The sequence below is a fragment of the Channa argus genome, chromosome 9 (genome assembly GCF_033026475.1).
Source record: "Channa argus isolate prfri chromosome 9, Channa argus male v1.0, whole genome shotgun sequence".
Lineage (NCBI taxonomy): Eukaryota > Metazoa > Chordata > Actinopteri > Anabantiformes > Channidae > Channa > Channa argus.
The window spans coordinates 23,707,530-23,729,925 of record NC_090205.1 but is presented as its reverse complement, the minus strand read 5'-3'; the positions used below and the strand labels follow the sequence as shown (position 1 = coordinate 23,729,925).

General features: G+C 38.6%; 2 protein-coding genes across 2 annotated transcripts in view; both read left to right on the top strand.

The window, feature by feature from the left end:
* Positions 1-19,321, top strand: part of tfpia (tissue factor pathway inhibitor a) — a 38,264-nt gene extending 18,943 nt beyond the window's left edge. The window contains exons 2-7 of the mRNA XM_067516497.1: positions 3,357-3,560; positions 13,698-13,874; positions 14,845-14,916; positions 15,250-15,306; positions 17,414-17,602; positions 17,771-19,321. Of these exons, the coding sequence (XP_067372598.1) occupies positions 3,357-3,560; positions 13,698-13,874; positions 14,845-14,916; positions 15,250-15,306; positions 17,414-17,602; positions 17,771-17,832 (761 nt within the window). The 3' untranslated portion in view covers positions 17,833-19,321. The remainder of the gene's footprint in view (positions 1-3,356; positions 3,561-13,697; positions 13,875-14,844; positions 14,917-15,249; positions 15,307-17,413; positions 17,603-17,770) is intronic.
* A 1,557-nt stretch (positions 19,322-20,878) lies between these two features.
* Positions 20,879-22,396, top strand: part of LOC137132790 (calcitonin gene-related peptide type 1 receptor) — a 29,559-nt gene continuing 28,041 nt past the window's right edge. The window contains exon 1 of the mRNA XM_067515762.1: positions 20,879-21,099. The gene's annotated coding sequence lies outside the window, so the exon portion shown is untranslated. The remainder of the gene's footprint in view (positions 21,100-22,396) is intronic.

Below are 22,396 nucleotides of genomic sequence, written 5' to 3'. Positions count from 1 at the left end.
CAACGCAAATGATCCCTGATTACAGATCTGGAGCTTTGGATGCATGTGTGGAAAGCTCAAAAAGCTTGTTTGCATTTAGAGCCAATAAAAGGGTTCACGAATCCCACCTCTCTGTTTTTTTTTTTGACAGGTTGTAGAAGCCAGTATACTAAAATATATAATACTGTAATTAAATGCTGCTCACCACAGTTATCTTCTGGCAAAAGTCACTGTGCAGTAGTGCTGAATTCTGATCAAATAATAATCAAATTGAATTGTCTGTCCTTCCCCTAAATTAGTTGACTGTACTAGAAAGGTTTGTTGTAAAACAACCAGCCTTAACCAGTTAAAATTTTTACATAAGGTGAAACTAAACAGTTTAAGTTTTATTAAAACATAATCCAACATGAACCCTTATTATGGTTGACATTCTTCTTGTTATTGTGAAAAAACAATAACAAGTTTCCATCATGTTTCAAACTACTGTTTCTAAAACTACAAAATAAAAGAGAAAACGTGCATGCTGGGAAAATTAAGGTAATCACTTGAGTTAACTCACAGAGTTTTTACGTATATATATATATATATATATATATATATATATACATATATATATATATATATATACATATATATATATATATATGTGTATATATATATATATATATATATATATATATATATATATATATATATATATATATATATATATACATATATATATAGAAAGAGACAGAGAGAGAGAGAGATATCTGTCAGAAAATCTTTTAATTTCACCTTAAAATTGTTTTTTTCTGTTAGGTTTCCACCCTCTCACAATGGCTCTGTCTGGATATTGGACACGAGTGATTGAAGAACAGACTGTTTATTGTACTTTGGTCTTTCTCAGACAAGAAGAGTAGAAATCAATAGATTTTCCTCTCTCCTTGGGTGGCCAAATTCTGCCGTATTGAACATTCTTATTTGCAAGACCAGTTTGCACCACGTCTGTCCAGAAGTCTGTTTTTTTTTTTTTTTTTTGTCTGAAAGAAATCATTCTTATGCAGCCATGGTAGCTTGAGGCATCCAATAACAAAGAAGAGAGCAAACAATCTGAACTCGTCATTATTTTTCTGAGAAGTTTGTTCAGCGAGGTTCAGCAATGAGCAGGGGTGTAGGAGTAGGAAACTATGGAACAAAGCACCCAGGGCCCCAAAGCCTGCACAGAAAAGTCTGTGTTCGGTGCCACAATGTAAATCTTCAATGATCAGTGCATTAGAATTAAAAGTAAGCTGCCACTATTGGCTAAAGAAATAACACTAATAGCGCCACAACATGGCTCATAAGACCTGTCCTTCTAGATACAGTAGCTGGTGACTATCATAGTGTAACACTTACTGTATCTTGCTAATGGAAGAAGCAGCATTGCCTTCACTCTGAAAAAGGATCATCATTTAAATCTTCCACACAGACCTTGATCAGCCCCTTTCAGCCATTTCAGAACAAATTGTTCTGATATTAACTTGCATTTACTTATTGATTCAGGTATTTACCAAGACAGGCAGTGGAACTGTTTAAAAGATAAGAAAGCCCACTGAAGGTCCATAACTACGGGCCAGATATTTTTTGCTGCACCACTACAAACAAGGTACCAGACACAGACCCCTATGGCCTGTTTCAATGTGTAATTTCTCCCCTGCTAGAAGATCCAATCTGCTCCTGCATCAGCCACAACTCCAAGGACGTAAATAAAAGAATACCACAAGTCTCTGTGGGGATGCCCTGCTGGCCTCGCCAATGCCTCCCACATGCAATAGCAACTCTGTAGGTTGAGGGGGGGAGGGAGAAAGGAAGAAGTTGGGGACTATTTGATTGGTGTCCCCAGTTCCTGGCTATAAATTAGAATTGGATGAGTGAGTGAGAAAGGCAGGTTGTAGTGGTGAGCTGCTGCCCTCATTACCTTCCCTGGCAGAGGGACTGTTTGCTGACTGCTGTGCCGATAAGACAGGGCAGGGTGGTTCCCATTAGAGGGTGTGCTGTGATGGAACTCTGCACCTTACAGGGAGGAGAGCTTAATATCTGTTATCCAAGTTTTCCAATAAGACCGGAAGAAATAGAGTTGGATGATCATTAAACTAAATGCACAAACAAAAAGTACAACAGCTAGAATGGGTTTTAAGGTAGTTTGTTGTAACTCATACATAGTTTGTCCACCAACAAGCACCTTTGACTTTCTTGTCCACTTGATTTCTCCATTCTGTGCTGATACTGTATCAAATGTAATGAACGCAGAGCTTGAAAATGGGAGATCATATAACAACATTGTTACACATTAGCATAGGTAATGCATTTTTAAAAACACTGTCACTTTCATTCTGACCGTCTGCGAATGCATTTGCACTCAGATCCCTCTTCTCTCAGTGGATTTTGAAGTAACTGCATCCCTACAGGCAGACATACAGTAACAGAGACCTGACCTGAAAACAGCAGGGATGAGGGCAGAGAGAGTTATTTCCCAGCAGTGCACTGAGATAGTGATTTAACATTCGCAACAGTGGTTAGTAGAGCTTAGGGGGTTTTGTATCACCTCCTTCCTGGATCTGAACCAGCTTTTATGAATGATAATGAAAACAGGGAAGTGTGCATGTGCAGACTTCATAATTTGAAGTGACTTGCATAATTATGCGTTGACTATTATGAACTGTCCAACAGAATTCTTAGCATAACAGTGACGATCAAACCTGCTGATCACATCAGAGCAGATTAGTTAAACAAACTTAGATGATTAAGTCTCTCAACCTTTGCAATACACTTAACTGTCTGATCTGCCGCAGTGCAAACTAGTGCTGTGTACCGCATGCTGTGAAATTTCCATTGCTTTCTCTCACTCTTCTCCTGCCAGCTGCCACCTGCCTGGATCAGCTTTTATGTAAGAGGGGGATTTAGATGCTCCCTGATGGTTTTTTTATTCTCAGTGTACAATAGTGAGAATTAGCACAACAAACATCTACTGCTGTATAGGCCTGTGCCTAAACCAGATGTTGTTATTTAAAGCATTATTTATATAAATATCAAACATAGTGTGTGATTTGATCTGTTGCCCTTTGTTTTATGACTTTCCCATGTTTCAATTATTCCATCTCTGCTCTTAACAAATCCTCCACTCTGCCTCCCTCTGCAGCCCAGTATCTAAAGACAGGGAGCTGTCAAACCTTTTATACAGAAGTCTTTTTTGTAAATTATACTGGCATGCAACATTACTTTATCTTAGAGCCTGAGGTTAGAGTTTGATGCTGTGACCTAATTTCTTCCTCCTCATACAAAAAAAAAAAAAAAGTGTTTCACAGAGGGCAACAAAAAAACGAGTACTAAATTGTGACTTTCCTTGCCACCCTCAGCTAATGAAGCACCATCTGAGAGCTACATCTTCCAGGAATTCTGTGCCCTAAAGGACGACCCAGGGCCTTGCAAGGCCATTAAGGAGAGATTCTTCTTCAATGTTCTCACCAGAAAATGCGAGCCGTTTGAATATGGAGGCTGTCAGGGAAACAACAACAATTTTCAAAGCTTGGAACAATGTGAAGAAACATGTTTTGTCTCAGGTGAGTCTGATGCTTTCACTGACACCTTTTGATGTTGATACGTAAAAAAAAAAAAAAAACTGTTTGACTTGTGTTCACAGATTCACTTTAACAAATTGTAACATATTGTTACAATGATCCAATGGAGAAAATTATCCACTTTCTCAACTTAAAGTCACAATAAAAAAATGCAAATGCATTATTACTTATAATCACAGTATTAGGCAAATTAAGTTTGTTAAGAACAAAAGTTTTGTTTTCAAGAATGGTTCTTCCTCATTACACTTTATTGCCACCTTGAGCATTAAAACCTATTATAAAGTCATCTTGTTGATATGTGGCTAAATTGGAGCACTGCCAAGACAATAATTCTTAGCAGTTTTCCTTGAGGGGTCTAATGAAATAATAGATACTTTTAAGAGAGGCTGTCAATATTCATTTATTTATAGTTTACAATTATTATTATTATTATTTAGAATTTGAGTGATTTAATTATAATTAGTTACAATGTGTTCCGACTCAGCAGTGACTGTCTCTGTTCTCCTGTCAGAGCTGTGAGGTTCTCACACAGGAGATGTCTGCTAAACATTGTTAAAGTGCTCATGATAATCTGACATTTTAGATGAAAAACTTAAACTGCAGACATTGGAGGTAAGCACCCGTGAGTAACAATGTGTCTCTAGGCCAGCTTGAGAAATAGAATGACCTTGTGGTTAAAGATTGAAAAGTTCAATAATATGATACATTCATTATAAAACAGGGGGGACAAATGTGAGCGTAAACTGATCAGCCACAACACTGGTAAACTTCATAATGTCATGGAGCAAAAAGCTCAGCATGGCCACTCTGAGCAGATTGCAGCTACTCAGCCCTATACACAGCAAAATGCGATACACTGTGTCCAGAGGTTGTAGAAGTACACAAACCCAGTACTTAAGTAAAACTGCAAAACCGCAGCCTAACAAAATATTCATTACAAGTTGTTACAAATACAGATCTTTCAATCTCGACGACCCAGGGCCAAAGAAATTTACTTCGAGGCACTAAAGTGAAAAGTTCAGTTGTTTCATTTGCTCATAAGAACTGTCACAGAAAGTCTAAGATTAGTGGAGGGCGGAGTTTCTTCAGGTGCACAACTTCTCAATGCTATATAATCAGACTTTGAAAAAGCTATGGGCAAAACTATGAGAGCAGGTCTAAAATGTACTGTAGAGCCAGGTCTTTAAAGGATGAGGATTTTTAATTCTACTCTGAAACCAGAGTAATGTGCTTTGAATTTTTTGGCCTAGTTAGAGCTTGTGCAGCTGCATTCTGAATAAGCTGTAATCTATAAATTTTCCTAGTTAGTGAGGCTATAAAGAGGAAGCTGCAACAGCCTTCATGTTCATGTTCATAGTTTCTCACAGTTAGACAGGGAGTGAATACATTAGATTTTGGGATTTATTCTTAACTGGCAACCTCTTATTATACCCACTTGTTTTATTGATCTTGATTCCACGTACTCACAGACCAGCTGCCTACAAGTTTTATCATCTACAATCAAATTGTTCTGCTATATTAACTGTCAAACGTTTCTTAAAATGAGAGTGTCAGGGATAGACACCTGTGGGACCCCACACTGTACAGTATATTAAAGTGAAAGTGAAATCCTTGTTATATAGGCAAGATTGAAATCACTTGAAAGTCAAAACCCGGTTTTTATCCATGCAGTATTGATTTTCCTCACTTTTCTCAACTTTTTAATCCTCCATTCAGTAGACACCACTAGTAAGACATGAGTAAGTCAGAATCGTACTGAAGTACAATACTGTAAATGTACCTATTGATATTTTACGAATGCAAAGCAAGTTGTGAGAGTTTTGAGCAAAGTTAACTTTTTATCCACATCATGTTTTGCTTCTGATCCAAGTGGCTGCTCAGTAGATCACTGAAGAAGGTCTTTGGATCAGTAGTGAAATGTCTCTAAATTAAATAGATGTAAATAGATATGAAAAAAGAGGCATCAAAAATGAAGTCCACATGAATTTACACATAAATGTATGTTTTATATTTGTAATGTGTGCAAGCGCTCGATGTGTCAATCCATTGGTACTGCTTGAAAAAACGGGAAAGGTTGTGTAGTCTTGCAGTGAAAGATCCATGATTTGGGTGTTTTTTAGTTCAATTAGAGTGAAATGAAAATATGTCTAAAAATACTCTTCCCCCTGGATTGAGGATGGGAGGGGAGAAAAGCTGTATGGCTGTGTTCCCAGGTACGTGTTCAGTTCAAAACGCAGATGATGAAAACATATTCCCATTTAGAACACAGAGCCAGTTTATTTTCACCCACAGCACTTTCAAACAGCAGCTCTTTTGCACCAGGCGTCAGTGATCGGAACAGACGAAGCAACACGATAATGTAGAGACACAAGACTTGGTGCTATTTTTATTTTTTCCGATGAATGGAAATTATTCACTGAACTAGCACTATTCCTGCGGTTCTCTTCGTCAAGCAGAGCTATGCTACAAGTTGAAGCATGTTATGTGGCAGCTGTTGAAGTGCTACGTGACTGAAGTAAATGAATACACACGCAAACCCATAAATTAAACCTCAAACACACTACTAATCCTGGATTATATATATTGCTAAAATATAATGTTTTACAGCAATACAAGTGCACCTTAGGTTGACTAAAATAGAGATTAAAGCTCATTGTGAGCATGTGTGTGTGTGCATGACTGAAACATTGAATAAATAAATGGAACACACCTCTGCTGTGTGTTCTTTGTGCACAGTAAGAGCTGTGATTCCTGCTAAGTGCAGTCTTACATCATGTCATGGTGTTGTTAGTAATGTATCATGAAACTGCTGCTCATGTAAAGTAATCAAAGCTGAAACAGTTAGAGCTCTCAGTTCATCCACAGTATGATGGGGGTCAAAAGAGGAAATGTCCAGTAAGGGAGGAACACAATTACTCGAATATAACTCATCTGAACTCTATTATTGTGCGGAGGAAAGTTTTGCACAAACAAAAACAGTCATCATTCGTTCCATAAAGAATAATACGGAGAAAAGGGAAAAACAGTCAAGATTAAATCAGGCCAGCTGAACACAGAAATCAATACAGCCTCTATTGGGAGAAAGTGCAGAAGTACAGACCCTCCACTAACAGCTGCGTGCAGTATGAAATGCTGTCTGTCATCAGGAGGAAATCATTACATCTTTAATACCCGAGCTTGTCCGAGCAAAATAAAATCTGTCCTTGCGTATTTGCGCACTAACACATCTATCAAAGCATTTTGATGGTGTGTTATTCTGTGTTGTGATAAAGTACTTTGTGCCGGTGGCAAACAGCAACCTTCACCTTCTGATTGCGTGCCATCAGATGCATCATACTGTACATGAACAGACAAGAGGAACAGGAACGTCTTTGCATTCTGCAGGAGGTTTCCCTTCCCACATCTCCCGGTCTCTCTTCATACCAACTGACCTGCTCTCTAAGGACAAATCTGGAGGTGTGGGGCTTTTAGCTGCAACTGGTCTAAAGCTGACATTAATAAAAATGATTGAACACAATTGTGAAGTTGTCTTCAGAAAACAACCTGCTCAAACGACTACGACACCTACATGTTTGTAATTGCCTTTAAAGGGCACTGTCACAACTTTTTTAATGGCTCTTTGGCTGCTTGTACGTCTTGTAGTGGTTATTTTGATTGAATCACTTGAGTGGATCTTATCTGTGCCGGATGGCGCCATTGGTTTTATAGCCAAAGTCAAAACGAAAAGGAAAAGAAAGCAACTGTGGTCCAATTCCATCCTGGAATATTGAATCTACCTCACTGTCCAGTATTTTTTTAAAATGTGAGATGAAGAGAAGAGTATTTGTACTTGTGCGCACACCACAGGTTTACTGTATGTGACAAACAAGACAGCTCAGACGCATCAAGTGCAATCGAGAAATCAGCTTTGTCGAGTAATCGCGGAACGATGTTTACATGCACTCAAGAAACCGGGTTACTGGAAATCTGCGTACACATGCAGCAGTAAAATCTGATTTTTTTCTCCACCTCAGACATATTTTGGAAGTCGGACTCACAGATTGTATCTGTATAGTGACTTTTCTTTTTTGCATGTGTGGTCATGTCGCAGCAGAGTGACAGCACAGCGGGGAGTGAAATGAAAAAAAGGGGTCAGCTGAACCACTATAGGAACTGTCTGATTTTTAAAAATCTGCAGTAGAAAGTGACTTTGTTTTAATTCGGTGGCAAACTCACTCACTCACTACTGAGAAAACTGCTGAAAGCAGGACTCTTTCACACTTTCCTATGCACCTAAATCTGCATCCTTGAAATAGATTTTTGCTTGCCTTGTACTTCCATTGTAAGTCTGAAATAAGCTTTGGATCAATGTGTAGTTAAGAAAAATATTTTGCCAACAGCATCTGTGCGACTACAGTAGGTAACTTGGTTTAGTTGCGTTTTAAACTAAATACTTTGAGAGACAGACCTAACATCACTTGTGGCTACATTATGGTTTCACTTTACTAATAATACATTGGTAGGAATTCAATAATTGTGCTTGATGACATTTACTGTTGAGCAGATCAATGCGCTAAGAGACTGGAAAAGCTGCCCACAGTTTCGAAGAATCAAATTAATTAGATGGTCATGACACAGCTCTAGGAAAACAGTATTAAATATTTTGCTTTTTGTTTAATTGGCATCGTCTTTCTATCATTGTATAATAGCCTGTCGGTGTAGTCAGTGGAAGACTGAAGTATGTTAAACGAATCAAACCTAACTGATCCAAGTTAATGATGAGAGCAATCTCATGTAAAGACATTCGCATGATTTTATATTTAAAAAAACTTCACCAATCACAATGAAAGGTTTTTTTTAGACATCTAGACATTTTTCAGCTTGATTTATTTGTGCAGCCATAAAAGTAATAAGTCTTGAAATTGAAAATGTCATAGTGCTTAAAGTCAGATATGGAAGAATATAAAACAGAATATAGGCGGTATGATGATACAGCAGTAAACAGTGTGTTAGGAGTTTTCCAGCCTTAAAGATGAAGTACTTCTGGGAGAAAGAATAAAACTGTAGTGTTAAAATGGCAGGTGGACAAAGCTAGTGTATATTTTACAAACAGTCCTGAGTGGTCACTTCAAACAGTGATGGGAAAATTAGGCCGCGAGCTCTATTGCAGTAAAATTGGTGTCAGACAATCAATTTGGTTTGGCTTATTAAATCTAATGCATTTGCAAATGAATTTCAAATAAAACTAAATTAACAACAGTGTTTTAATTTGCACCGGTTCAGCAGCACCCATCAATGTTGCAGTATTGTAGCACGTCCTCTTTTACCATGCCCATACAATACCATGCTGAATGTCTCTTTGTATAAGTACACACAGTTGAGTACAGACTCAAAAAAGAGAGTGTAGACCTTTCCTGGAAGAATTTTATTAAACAGCCAGAGACATTTAAAAAGGTCATCACACTTCTAACTTTTTGAAAGCAGTTCTCAAGGGCAAAAGTCTTGGTTTTTTTTTTTTTTGTGGTGCACTGCCTGAAATCTTACCCATTCAGAGCAGTAAGTTAGTTATCATCAAACCACTGACATTTGAAATCTCACAAACGCTGCCCCCCCCCCAACAAAGACAGCCAGGTGACACACCCTGGTTAGATATATTTCGCCTATCGGTTACTGTAGGTACACTTTCTCATGTTTCCTACATGTGACAGTTGAACATTATTTTTAGTTGTAAAGGTCACGTACCCACTTGGAGAACATATTGACTTTCCTTTTTTTTTCCAGCTTAAACTCTCTAGCCCTGATGTTTCACTGAAACCCCCGTGACTCAGAGTTTCCCTAACTTTTCCTTTAGTCTGGTTTTCCTTTTTACAGCCCTACTTGAAGTGGTCATAGACATGAAACACAGTGTTCCTCTGTGAAAGGTGCACTTTTGTGTCCTTGGCTCAGGGCTTATGCTCAGTCTGTGAGCACAGACATTGTTAAAAAAACAAAGCAAAGAAACGGGCACGAAAGCGAGCAGCACAAACAATATGATGCTGCTGGATGAGACAGGAATGATAATAATGTTAGAGATTTTGGAAAGTGAAGAGGTGAGCTGACATTGTAGCCTCTAAACAATTTCTTGATTAGCAAATTAGTCATTTTTCCTTTGTCACATTAAAATGATAATGTGAAATTTAGTTCTGACAGTTGGACAAAGCAAGACATCTAGTTATAAACCAAATAATTACCTGATTTTCGTAGACAATCAAAAGGACTGTTGACTGGAATGTGAGTAGGCTGATAATGCTAGAGGTCAGTGTCTGTCTGATTGGATTATGTCTGTCTCCATCCAGTGGCTGCTGTTGTTTTTACGCCTGAAAGAAGAATTGGGTTTTCTCTGCAGGAGTCCTTAGCAAGCCTGTGGCAGGAACATCCGTTGAAGAAAATTGAAACAGGAAAATAAGTAGTGAGAAACAAAGGCAGCATTGGGTGATACAATATAGGCTGTTTTCATTAGATTAATTGTCGACCGATCATGAAAGTATGGGGCTCTTCAAAGCCAAACCCGGCTACCCCTCAACATGTGTTGTGCTGAAATATTATGGTTCTCTTTGGAGAGCAGCCAAAACTCTCTGGAATGATGGGCCGCATGATTCACACTTGAAATAAAAGCTGACCGATAATTCTTCTCAAAAACACAAATCACCTCCTCCAACTTCACAGCTTTAATAGAGATTTGTTTCTGAATTATTCATTGCTGCATTGCTCTGGAGAGTGTGCTGCGACTACCCTTTGACACATCTCTTTGCCCATGCTTTTACATAAGTCAAAGTCACCTAATAAATGTGTTTAGATGTTACAATGATAGCATTTCAATCGTGTTCACCCTTCAGCAGAGTGTGGTTGTTCAAAGACTTAACAGATAAACCAAACAGAGCTCATGTAGCCGAAACATCCTCGGGCAGCTTCGTTAGACCGTCTGCTGGGACACAGTGAGCGCAGACACATTTAATTACACACAAGTCAAACATCCCAACAGAATTCCGCTTTGGTTTATTTCAACTGTGATTGAGTTTGTGTTTTTTAATCAGCACTTCCCGTTCAGCCAATTGTAACTGTCCCTTTCTAAACCTGGAAAGACGGCATGTTCTGTGGACGCTAGTGAGGGACAATTAAAACAATGTGGCAATTATGCTTATACACAAGGCTACATCCATCTGGTTATGTTCAAAGATCACACTAAATACATAGATAGATACTTCTGAGCACAGGTTGTTTATGTGAATGCAACTATCCCTTCATCAAAGATTCCTCAGTAAATATCATATGCAGACTATACTTCTGTTAAAATATTCCTTTAATTCTAAGTTGTTTGTTTGGTTAAATCAACCAGGGGGGATATATTTTCCAAGTTAAAAACACAATAATCAGCAGTTTTGAAGTCTGTTTTGCAGAAATAATGATATTCTTGTTGGACAGCAGCCAAAATCCTCAGGAGCTGCTTCAGGAGGAACTGTTTATTCAGGTTTACTAAGCTGATATATAAAACGTCAGCCCAATGATGAAGGACATTTATCTTCCTGCTTGTGATTCGTTGGCAAACCCTCATAATTAACTTATGGGTGAGAAATATGATTTTGTGTTTCTTCAGTGGTTGATGAATCAACCTGTAGTTACAAAAGTTTAGCATGCAAAAGCACCAATGTGCCTTTTCAGTGATACATTTAATGTACATTTTTGGTTTTCAGCCTTGACTGGTCTGTGTTGGAAGATGGGGACAAATGAATCTACACTATTGACATACTGGTTAACATTGTTTGCCGTGGCTACAGTTAGGAATGGCATCTGTGAAGTTTTCGACTAAAGACTCAGACTGAAATAATGAGCTTGTAGTGTAATGGTGTAGTAGATATTAGATGACCATATTTTATGCAGACAAATACAGGACAGGAATGTCATTGCTAATTAGCTTTGCAGAGCTTCACTGAGAGTAACAGCTGTTCATACCTAATGTAGCTCTTTAGAAACCATGTAGATTTGAGACTGGAAAAAATAGACTCAATATACTCATATGTGTATATTGTGTTGCTTCAGATCTTTATTGAGGTTATATTTTTTTTTCCACACAGGCAAATACTATTCAAATCTAAGGCTCCATGTCTGCAACAGATAGAACAAAATGTTCTATATGCATTGGGCATCACTTAATAGACAAGCGCACGAAACTTGCATTTTTGAAAATGGGATTAAGAATTGATTTATTAGCAAAATATGCAAGCATGCAAACAATGTGCATTTGTCTTATTTTTTCCATATGTTAAATAGAAAAGAAAGAATAAATGTAAGAATTAAACAGAACAAACATTATTATTCAAACACACAAAAAAAACATGGACATTATGATCAGAGTAAAAGAGCTTTGATCAAAATGAATTATGATAAAATTTTAATTGAGGTTCACCGGGTTTGATCACAGTTTGTGTTCACAGCATGAGTGTGCACTCGTGAGTATCCTTGTGTGTGGTACACCATTAATCCAGTGTACTTGCCATGGTTGGATGCACACTCTGCACTGCCGTTGAGAAATGTTGATAGGCTGGTCACAGCTTGTCAGACTCCACCTGTGCTGGTTTGAAGTTGCCACTGAAGTCTGTTGGAAACTGAGCCAGTTCACTGGTTCACTGGTTGTGATGCATTTCACGCTATTGTTGTGATTGTGTCACAAACTTGACTCAAGCATGAGCCTGTTACTAGATTTTAGGACATACACAGACAGACAACCACTCACACTCACATTCACACCTACGGGCCATTTTAGATTCACCAATTAACCTAACATGCGTGTTTTTGGACCTGACACAGAAAGGCTACAGCTGGCCGGGGCTCAAACCCGTGACCTTCTAGCTGCGAGGCACCAGAGCTAACCACTCCACCACCCTGCTGCCCGCATTCAAGGAACAAAACTGTACAATTAGAACCAAAAATGATCGTACAAAATAAAGGATGCAGAACTTAGATGAGCATCAAACTGTAATGTAGAGCTGGAAAGATGACTGTGGTTTAATGGGTAATACTGTCCTCCACCAACCACAGGGTCACTGGCTCAACTCCCTGTCCCTCCTACATGTCAAATTGTCCTTGGGCAAGAGAATAAACCCCAAGTTTTTCCCAGTGGGTCAGTTGAGCACCTTGCATGGCAGCTGCAGTCACTGATGTGTGTGAATGGGTGAGTGAGAGGCAAAAAGAGCTATATAAGCAGACCACTTACCCAAGGGCGATAATATACGGGACAACTGCAGACACAAGGAGTGAAAACTGAGGTAAGAGGTAGAACATATTTGACAGAAGATTCATCGGGGACAAGCTAACATTTCAGCTATCAGGGGAGGATTGGAAGTGAAGTTGAATCTGAGACCTGACTGGAGGAGAAACGTCACTGTACTGCTGAGCAGACAGGAAATGGGCTGCCTGTGACCAAGTGGCCACTGATTGCCAAATGGGTCATGGCCATGCACTCGAGCGGGTGCATATTCAGCGTCTATACCTTCCCTGCCCACATATTTACTACAGTCCAGAGCTTTTCAGCATTCTCTTTCAAGTGTCGTTCACTGCCTTACAGTTTTGCTTTATTTACTGTATATAATCTCTGATTTTATTTCTCCAATGGTCCAGGCCCCCCAAAAGCAAACCCTAAAAAATTCAATCAAGGCAGTAAAAAAAAAAAAAAAAAAGTCATGTTTTTTTTTTAAAAGAGAATCTGCTTTCAGAGTCAGTGGAGTTCTGTGCTCCGAGCAAAAAACAAAAGAGAAGAGGACAGAAAGAAAAAGACAAGGAACTGAAAAGTAACACTGATCAATGGAAAGTGAAGCTGAGGGAAGTGGATCACGTGGAATGTAGAGACCTAGTTGGCACTTTTGTCTTATTCTTTCTTCCTTTCTTGGTCAGTTGAAAAAAAGTTGAATCCTTATGTTCAATAATTCAAAAGCTCAAAGTCAAACATTTTGTTTTTAAACCAGAGCTGATGATGAGGATAAAACCTTTGACAGTGCACTATAATGAAATTTCACACATATATTTATTAAGCAAAATACTCTACAATTAAGTGATGTAATAGAGCAGTTTCCAAGTCTCTTACACTTGTTCTTCTTCATTTTCTAGAGGACAAGAACCCCTGTCATTTACCGGAGGCTCCTGGTCCCTGTCGAGGGCTGTTGAGGCGCTACTTCTTTGACAGCGAGAGTCAGCAGTGCAAGCTCTTCTATTACGGCGGCTGCTTTGGCAATGCCAACAAATTCATGAGCTTGGCTGATTGCCAGAGGAAATGTCAAAACCCAGGTAGGCGAAGTTGAACTTTTGTCGTTTTTATCGTCAAGACTGGCAAACACCCAAACTGTCAAGGCAGTGGCAATGTTAGATTCTCTCAATAAAAAATCGAAGTGGTCGCTGTGTTCAGCCACTGCGAATGCGGACAAAAACGTACATGTTCCTAAGGCTTTAAAAGAGACAACACATCTTACGGCCCACCTCAGCCTTAGACACTAACTGTAGGACTGACAATTTGTAACTGTAGTCTGTCCAGTTTTCACCTGGTGTTCTGAGCTCTTTAATGTGGCCAAACAGGAATAATTACTTCCCTGCTTTTACCTCAAAGCCTCAAAGCAGTAAGCAAGATATAATTTATATGCTTCTGAGGTAACAGACATTCAAGGCAGAGCCGATCACAGTTGCTGCAAAACAAAAACCCATTTTCAGAGTGGTGACATAATCACAAGAGCTCTGCCTCAGAAAATTAACTTTCTGATGAATTTTAGCTGACCATGAAATCACATTTCTCTTTGATTTAGCATTTGAGTCGGTTTAAAATTGCCAAAACACACTCAATTATGCCAGACTTAGGCACAACTTAGAAGCCATTTAGATACTGAAATTGTCAAAGAAAATAACATGAAAGTGACTCAACTGTGACCAGTTCAACTGTCAGCCTTCGCGGTACTGAAAATCAATTGGAAAAGCTTGTGTGATTTTTCATTTTCCGTGGATAACACTTTCAGATAGATGAGTCTGTCTGGTTTCATTAGTAGATGATATCTATTTGCAGACCAACACCACTTCTAGTCAGATACTAATGGAATTAAACAGACTGTACTTCAATTATGATTGATCGCTGGGATTCGAAAAGATTTACACTAAATGTAGGCAAAGTAAAAACTTTGGCCCACATCTGGTTGTGGTTGTGTGGTTGTGTTCGATAGACATCAATGGACATATAATGAAGTTATTTTTTTTTACCTTTTTGTCACTATAGCAAAACGTAGTACGGTCCCGGAGGTGCACACAGAGTCTGCTGGAGAATCTGTGCTCCCAACCATCGCACCTAGTAAGACTCGCTGTACACCGCAATGCACGTCATGTCTTAATGTTCTGTATGCTGAGGCCATTAGCCTACAGTAGTTTACCATGCAATTACCTCACATTCAGTGTCTGTCACTCTGTGGATTTGCTTATTCATCTGTGCTGTAGACCAGAAAAAGATGCAAATAACATCAGTTAGTTGTTTTATAGTGGTCAGAAGTAAGTGACTGTGACGGCACATGTGCACACATTGTTGTGATTTGGTTTTATCTCCATCTCAGTGAGAAGGAGCATTACATTTATTTCAGAATGTTTAACTAACTTCATGACACAGCTGATTTGTGTTTTTGCTTATCAGAAAGACTGAATCAAGTCAGACGAGTGCGGTTGAATGGCAGTGACCAAGAGACAAGAGGTAAGAAAGTATAAGTGTGAAAGCAGTTTTTCATGTTAAATTATAGGCTAATTTGAATGAAAACACATAAATTAGCAAAGGTTTGCAGACTGGAGTTTGAAGACAGTGGTCAAATTTACAGCAATAACATGAGATGAAAATTCCCTACACTTCCTACACACTATAATAAGATGTTTTTTGTTTAACCTGCTGCATTGCAGTTTCTACTTCACAAACCTTGATCAGCAATAACAAATTCTAAAATAAACTGCGACAAATTCTTTCAAAATAAGAGAAAAATATGTTTTGTTTTCACAGAAATAAAAACATCAAAACATGCACAAAATATGCAGAACAATCCATTTCCAAATTCACAGAGGACCATACGTGTGGGAAAGTGGACTCTTGTTAGGTCTTATTTAACTCTTTTGAGGTTTAATTAAATCAATAATTTCGTCCACAGAGTAGCGACTATACTAAAACCTCAAGCAAATCTACATTGTTCACTAAAGCAGTGTTTGCTGTACAACAATAAAATTAAATAAATGTGAAGGTACCTTGATGCACAGATGGTGGACAGCTTACAAAATTGCTGCTGTTTTCAAAGGTAAAGGGCAGAAAGAAAATCTTGTCCGTGACTCCTTTCATCCCACAGCCCATTTGTCACATATTCCCATTTACTAATTTTATTGTGCATTAGCGGTGAGGGAGCACATATCACCCTTGTTGTGTTTCAAGGCTCTTTTGTGCCTTGGCAGGAGAGCACAGGGAGACCCCGGCCTCCCACAACTCCTCCAAAGAGTTATAATTTTAAGAATTCAATTTCGCTCCTGTCAGGAAACACGGAGGGGGAGAGATTCAGGAGTTTCTGCCTTTTATCAATCTATGTTTTACTATATTTCTATATTAAAATTGCTGCCATCATACAAAATATGTTTTAGAAACAACGTGGTATGAGAGTAAAACTCCATAAAGGAACAATGAATTATTCAGATCTTACATTAGACAGATTTATAGAATCATATTTATTCATGATTTGTAACAGTAACAAATGTCAGATGATTCTTTTTATTTTTTTTATCTGTGACTTTAAATTGGAGTATTTGAATTTCAAAGTAACAAAAACTGGAAAATTAATATTACAGAATTATCCCACAAGGTGGGAGTGTACCAAGTAGATGCGGCCACTGAGAAACTAAAGAGCGACATCTTGTGGCTGCATGATGATGCACACGCTGGTGACACCGGACCGCTGTGCTTGTATAGTTGCAGTAAATTAACGCTAAACAGAAGCAGTTTTGGGTCCAGAATCGTGAAAACGTCCCTGTTTGGATATTCCATTCAAAAAGCGTACTTATACTAATGCACCACTGTCAGAACACCATTCTAAACCCAGTCTAACACTCAATCTTTCTGCTTGTATTGCTTTGTGTTTTGAACATCCTGAGGTTGTAGCGTTTCTGGATGGTGAAAATATGATTCATTTAGAACATGTTGTATATGTTCATCCATTGCTCAGAGGGCTGAGCTGGAGCAGGAAAATTACAGAAAACAAACCATTCCAGCAGGTTTTCTTGTTCTTTATCTGTTGATAATTGTTCATAAATAAATAAGACTTCTATTCACAATTGTTAACAAAAGAAGATCTGTATGTCCCTTGAGTGTGCTCAAATGTATGTTATTGAATATTTTAGGTTTCTCCTCCAGGTTCAAATGATGACCGAGATGTTTACCCATGAAAATCAATGTCCATCAGTAGTGTGAAAGACCACTCAGGGCTGCTAACAGGCTCTCTTACAGTTGAAATGTGGCCCTGTCTCTCACCATGAAGAAAGCTACAGAATAAATCAAAGTTAAGAGCTTATACGGCCCCATGGGGAGCCATGATAACAGCTCTGCCTTTTTAAGTCTGTTGATTTAAGTCCAAGAGCCTGCAGACACTTGACAAAATCTATTTCAATCACACTGAACTTTAATGTTTAACTATATGAAGCCTTGTTGAGTTATCATTCATATCAATATGTTAAATTCAAAGGATGAGCCCACTAAGCACTGAGAGATAATGAATAATTGTTAGTTGCTGCCATTAATTACTAACTGTTTTCCTGGTGCTTGCTGTGATTGACAGATTCCAAGGGTAAAGGTGTGTGCTTTGGTCCTGTGGACAGGGGGACATGTGACGGAGCGGAGATGAGGTTTGCATACAATCCTGAGACCAAGAAATGCGAGGAGTTTGTTTACAGCGGCTGTGGAGGAAATGAAAATAACTTCTCATCCAAGAAAATCTGTTTTAGAAAGTGCATCAGACTTAAAAAGGGTATGAAGATGATTTTAAATTTAATTCATTACGTATTGTTTAAAAGGTGGAAACACATGACCTGAATGCATTGTTTTTGGAAATTAAAGTATAGTATACAACTTAACTTCACTTTAATGACATATCAAGAAAATAAAACTACAATTGAGTTTTTCTGTTGTTTTACAGATCATGGGTTCATCCGAATAAAAAGGAAAAACCTCCACAACTTTCGTAAAGCCTCAGCCTGAGCACATGGCTCTGCACTAAATCTGGTGTTACTATGGAGTGTCTCTGTGTTTATGTCCATATTTCATCGTTAGCTTTACTCATATCTGTAGTTTTTGTAGAACTGCAGTGCTTGTGTGAAAAGCATTTCTAGTGCAGCTGAATTTGCTTTATAGTCAACCATTAGCCACCATGTTTCAATGTTTTTGTGACAAAGAACAAATTTGTTTTGCTTATAGTTTATATAGCAATTCTGTGTAAAACGGATTTGCATATAAATTTGTGTGTTGACCTCTTTTTATTGGCCTGTTATGGTCAAACTGATATTAACATTTTACTGTAGGTTTTTAGAAAAACACCAAAGTGTTTTTGTTCATTAGCAAACCGAATTATTTTACTGCATATTTACTATGTATATACAGAGACCAGTGCTTCTCTGTAGTGGTTTTGGGAAAATGTCAGTATTTTGAAAGTAATGATTTAATTCCATGATCAAGAAAAAGATATAGAACATTCTTAAGCAAACTTTGGGATCCAGAGGACTGTGTCAACGCAGCAATAAATCAATATAAACAATGTATTTTGTTCCTATTTATATTTGTAATAACTTTGATGCAGTTTTATAAACCACTGGTGCAGAGCTGGCTGTATCCAGAGATCAGGTTAATTAGGAACTTGGAGTTTATTAATCTTAAGTTAGAAGGAAAATCTGAGTTTTCAGTTCCACAAATGGAGGTCATTGTAAGTCTAAGTCAGTCAAAGTGGTAAATGTAAACTTTGTGAAGTTAACGTGTTCACTGGCAGCTTCTCATTTGCAAAACCCCAAACTCCTGCAAAGCCAGAGGAAATACACTGTTTCCATTTTCCTACTACATACTGTATGTCGAAGCACTTTCATTTGCAATTGGGAGAAAAAGAAAAGAATCCGGTTTGTATATTAGTTTGTCACCCAGATCCTGCGTAGTGTTACTAATGTCACTGCTTTCATGACTGTTCTGTGAATGAAAGGACGGGGACTACCTCTGTTCTTGCATACAGACTCTAAAGCAAGTCATTCAGTTCACAGTAAAAGTCACATATATCGATCAAGGTGCGTATTTAGCGCACTGTGACTGTGTGGACATTGAGACAATTTTCCTGCAACACGTCAATATCTTAATATAATTATTGTAAATGTTAAAAAAGGCGGGAGCGTTACAGATGAAGACATATTTCCCCATGCTTTGACCGATCAGAGAACACACACAGATTTGACAGAAATGAGCCGGACCTGCAACTGAAAACTCATACTCCTCATGTTAGCTGTTTAGAGTTTATTACATCTGTTTGCAGGAATTCAACGAGGTAAGGAATAATCAGAAGGGGGCAGTGCTGTGTAACCTTTTGAAGAAGCTCAGCCCTGGTTTCTCTTGGATGCAGTATTTGCTTTAATGCCTTTTTTTGCCTGTAAAAAAAAAAAAATGAATGTCAGATTCTAAATAATAAATTTCCATTATAGCCTCCCTTTCTTTGCCCGACTTGTATCTGTTATATTCTTTTGTAGCCGGTGAAAGAACCAAGAAAAAACAGACAAACTGGCCTACTAAGCATTAAATGTACATTTTATTTTAAGGCTTTACATGTACAATGTATTTAAAAACTCCTGTGTGGTCATGGAGTTGGCAGATTCCATAATTCTGATCCTTGAAATAAATCTTCAAACCTCATCTGGACCAACAAACACAAACAGTACTTTTTCTTATAAAATCATTCTAGTTTCCATGTTGTGAAATGGTACACAAAATGGTTTGATAAATTAAGCTGTACATAATAATATATTTATATTAACAAAGGATCTAAAGTCTATATATAATATGAACAGTGTTGAGACATGACAAACCCACAGAGAATAATTACCTTTAACTGCTACTCTATTGTTTACCAAAACTGAGCTAAGAAAAGAACGACGATCGGACATATTTCCATCACAGAAACCCAATTTGAAATGAGTGCTTTGTGTTAGACAAAGAGAAAGGAAAAGGAACATCTTATTTTTGATTCTCCTTCAATTGTCAGATCAAGGACATCATAAAAATTGCTCTTATCCACTTATGTAACATATCCAAAATTAGAGCTCTCCCGTCCTTCACTGATGCTGAGGCATTGATTCATGCATTTGTAACATCCAGGCTCAGTTATTGCAATGTACTGTACTGCTGTCTGATTTTGTAGATTCGTGCCTTAGAAATTTCCAGGCGGTCCAGAATACAGCAGCAAGTTCAATTGACGCTTATACTTGCTTCACTCCATTCTTTAAAGCTTCCTATAAAGGTCTGATCGGATTTTATGGTTCTTCCATTGATCTACTAGATTTTAAATGGCTTGGCACCAGCAAATCTATCAGACCTGTTAAATCTCTACTCTATGTTCCATCTAGACTCCTCTGCTCTCATTGGGAATACTGTGTCCCTAGAGTTAAGAAAAGATCAGCTGGTGGAAAGGCCTTTTCATATCCGCTCCCTCAGAATAATCTACCTCTCAACCCAGAGGCTTTTAAAATTAGAATAAGACCTTACTGTAGGGTTTAGTTTCTTTTATTATTATGGACCTTTTTTAAATATTGTTTTATGTCCTTTAAACGTTTGATCCAATGCTATAATTTAATTGGCCTCATTATAAGTTAGCTTTATTGCTGAGGGGCATTTTTTGCTTGTGACTGATGTGAAAGGTGCTATAGAAATAAAGCCTGCTATTATTACAATGTTACTGTTTGTCAGGGCGTCTTTTAGGGTTGTGATACGTGAACTATACTGCTTCAATGTGGCATTAAAGTTGATTTAATAAACATTTATTTAACATACAAATGAAGTTGCTTAGACCTCATATTTAGCTATGATACAACTAGTAAAGTACAGCAAACAGCCCGTAAGTCCGAGCATCCTTAACCCAGAGAATGGCAACAATGTAAGAACATGTCAACAACACCCAGTGCGTTTACACGGCTGCGTTGGAGTGTGGGAGTCGAGGGGCGAACCATCCTGCAGTGAGAGAAAGTGGCCACAGCTCTCAGGCCCTGTGATGTAACAGGAAGTAGTGGGTTGCCTTCCAACGCCAACCTGACAGCCGCGTCAGCTGCGCTCATTGAGAGCCGGAGATCGGCTGTGTGTGGTGCTCTGCGCCGAAGCCCGACACAGAAGACGCTTTGGGGATTGCCTCAAGACTCGATTCCAGTTCAGCCTCCGCTCCAACCGCCGGCACCAGCACCACCCCCTCCCCCCGCCCTGCGCTGCTGTTGGATAACATTCTCTGTGGTAGGACGCGCTGAAATGGAGTGTGAAGTGTGTTGTGTTACTCGCTGTGTTGTCTGATCAAAACCGCGTTGTGGTTCATGTCGGGTAGAATCCGAGCAGAGTTAATGCGTTTTGTTCACCGTTGTGTGTTTAACGAGGTCAATTCAACAGGATCTGCGTGGGTTACAACGCCGAGCAATGTGCTTTTATACAACATGCTGCTCCACTGTTCAAACCAGTCTGACCTGAACACCAGTTATTCTGCATTATGTTTCTGTCAGGAGCTGCATGTGGAACATATGGATATGATAGAAGAATAGAGGCAAATTTGGCCACGATTACTCCATCCAAGCGTGTCTTGCATTTACATTTCTGTCCCATTTAATAGTTCTCATGATATGCAGATTCTGCAGGGTTCTACAGCAAGTACATTCAGTCTCTATGGAAATGCGTAAAAGCCTTTAAGTGGGAGTCGCATTACGCAGGGTCTGTTTAATCGTTTACATTGACAGTGTTAGTGTACAAACGATCGTTATTTAACATGTGTCAGACCTGGTTGCCTATCCATCCACGGATTACTCAATGTACCATCCGTTTCACAGATCGGTTTATGAAGGGGTGAGTCTTTTCAGAGTGATTGGACTGGAAAGCAACAGTGATTCCTGCTCCATTCAGCGCCGAAGCTTTGATGGAAGCAATGCTCCCTGTTTGCTAAATCATCTGCATGGTTACATAACAAACGGATTTGGACATCCTGGAAGTTTGTGGGCTGGGATGAATGACTGTGAGGATGATGATGATGATGATGATGTGTTAGAGGAGGATGCGATGACGATGGTCACCATTGGCAGAGCACACTGTGCCAACGTGAAAGACGCACGGGAGGGAGGTGACAGAGCAGCAGTCACTTCCAAGGCAAAGCATATTTGCTTTGTGCAGCAGAGTTTCTGGACATGAGTGAACTCTTTCTGTCAGCATGTCAAGTTTGATACAGTTCTGCTTCAGGATGACTGGAGAGTTCTCAGGGGTTTTGCAACCATGAAATGTACCCAGATAGTTTAAGAAGTTGAGTTTGATTTAGGACTTTCATACTGGGGAGAAGTGAGAACAGCAGAGAACCAAGTCTGCAGATTTTGTGTGCTGGTTGTTCTGTTGTGCATTTAAACTTTCTTCTAAATATACAAAACCCATGAAAGACGCTTAGACACACACACATACACACACTAACAAAAGAAAGAAAGAAATTGATTTCTGAATTTTTGTTTCATCATTTTCACATTAAAGTAATAATTCTTACTTTAAAACCATAATTCTAATG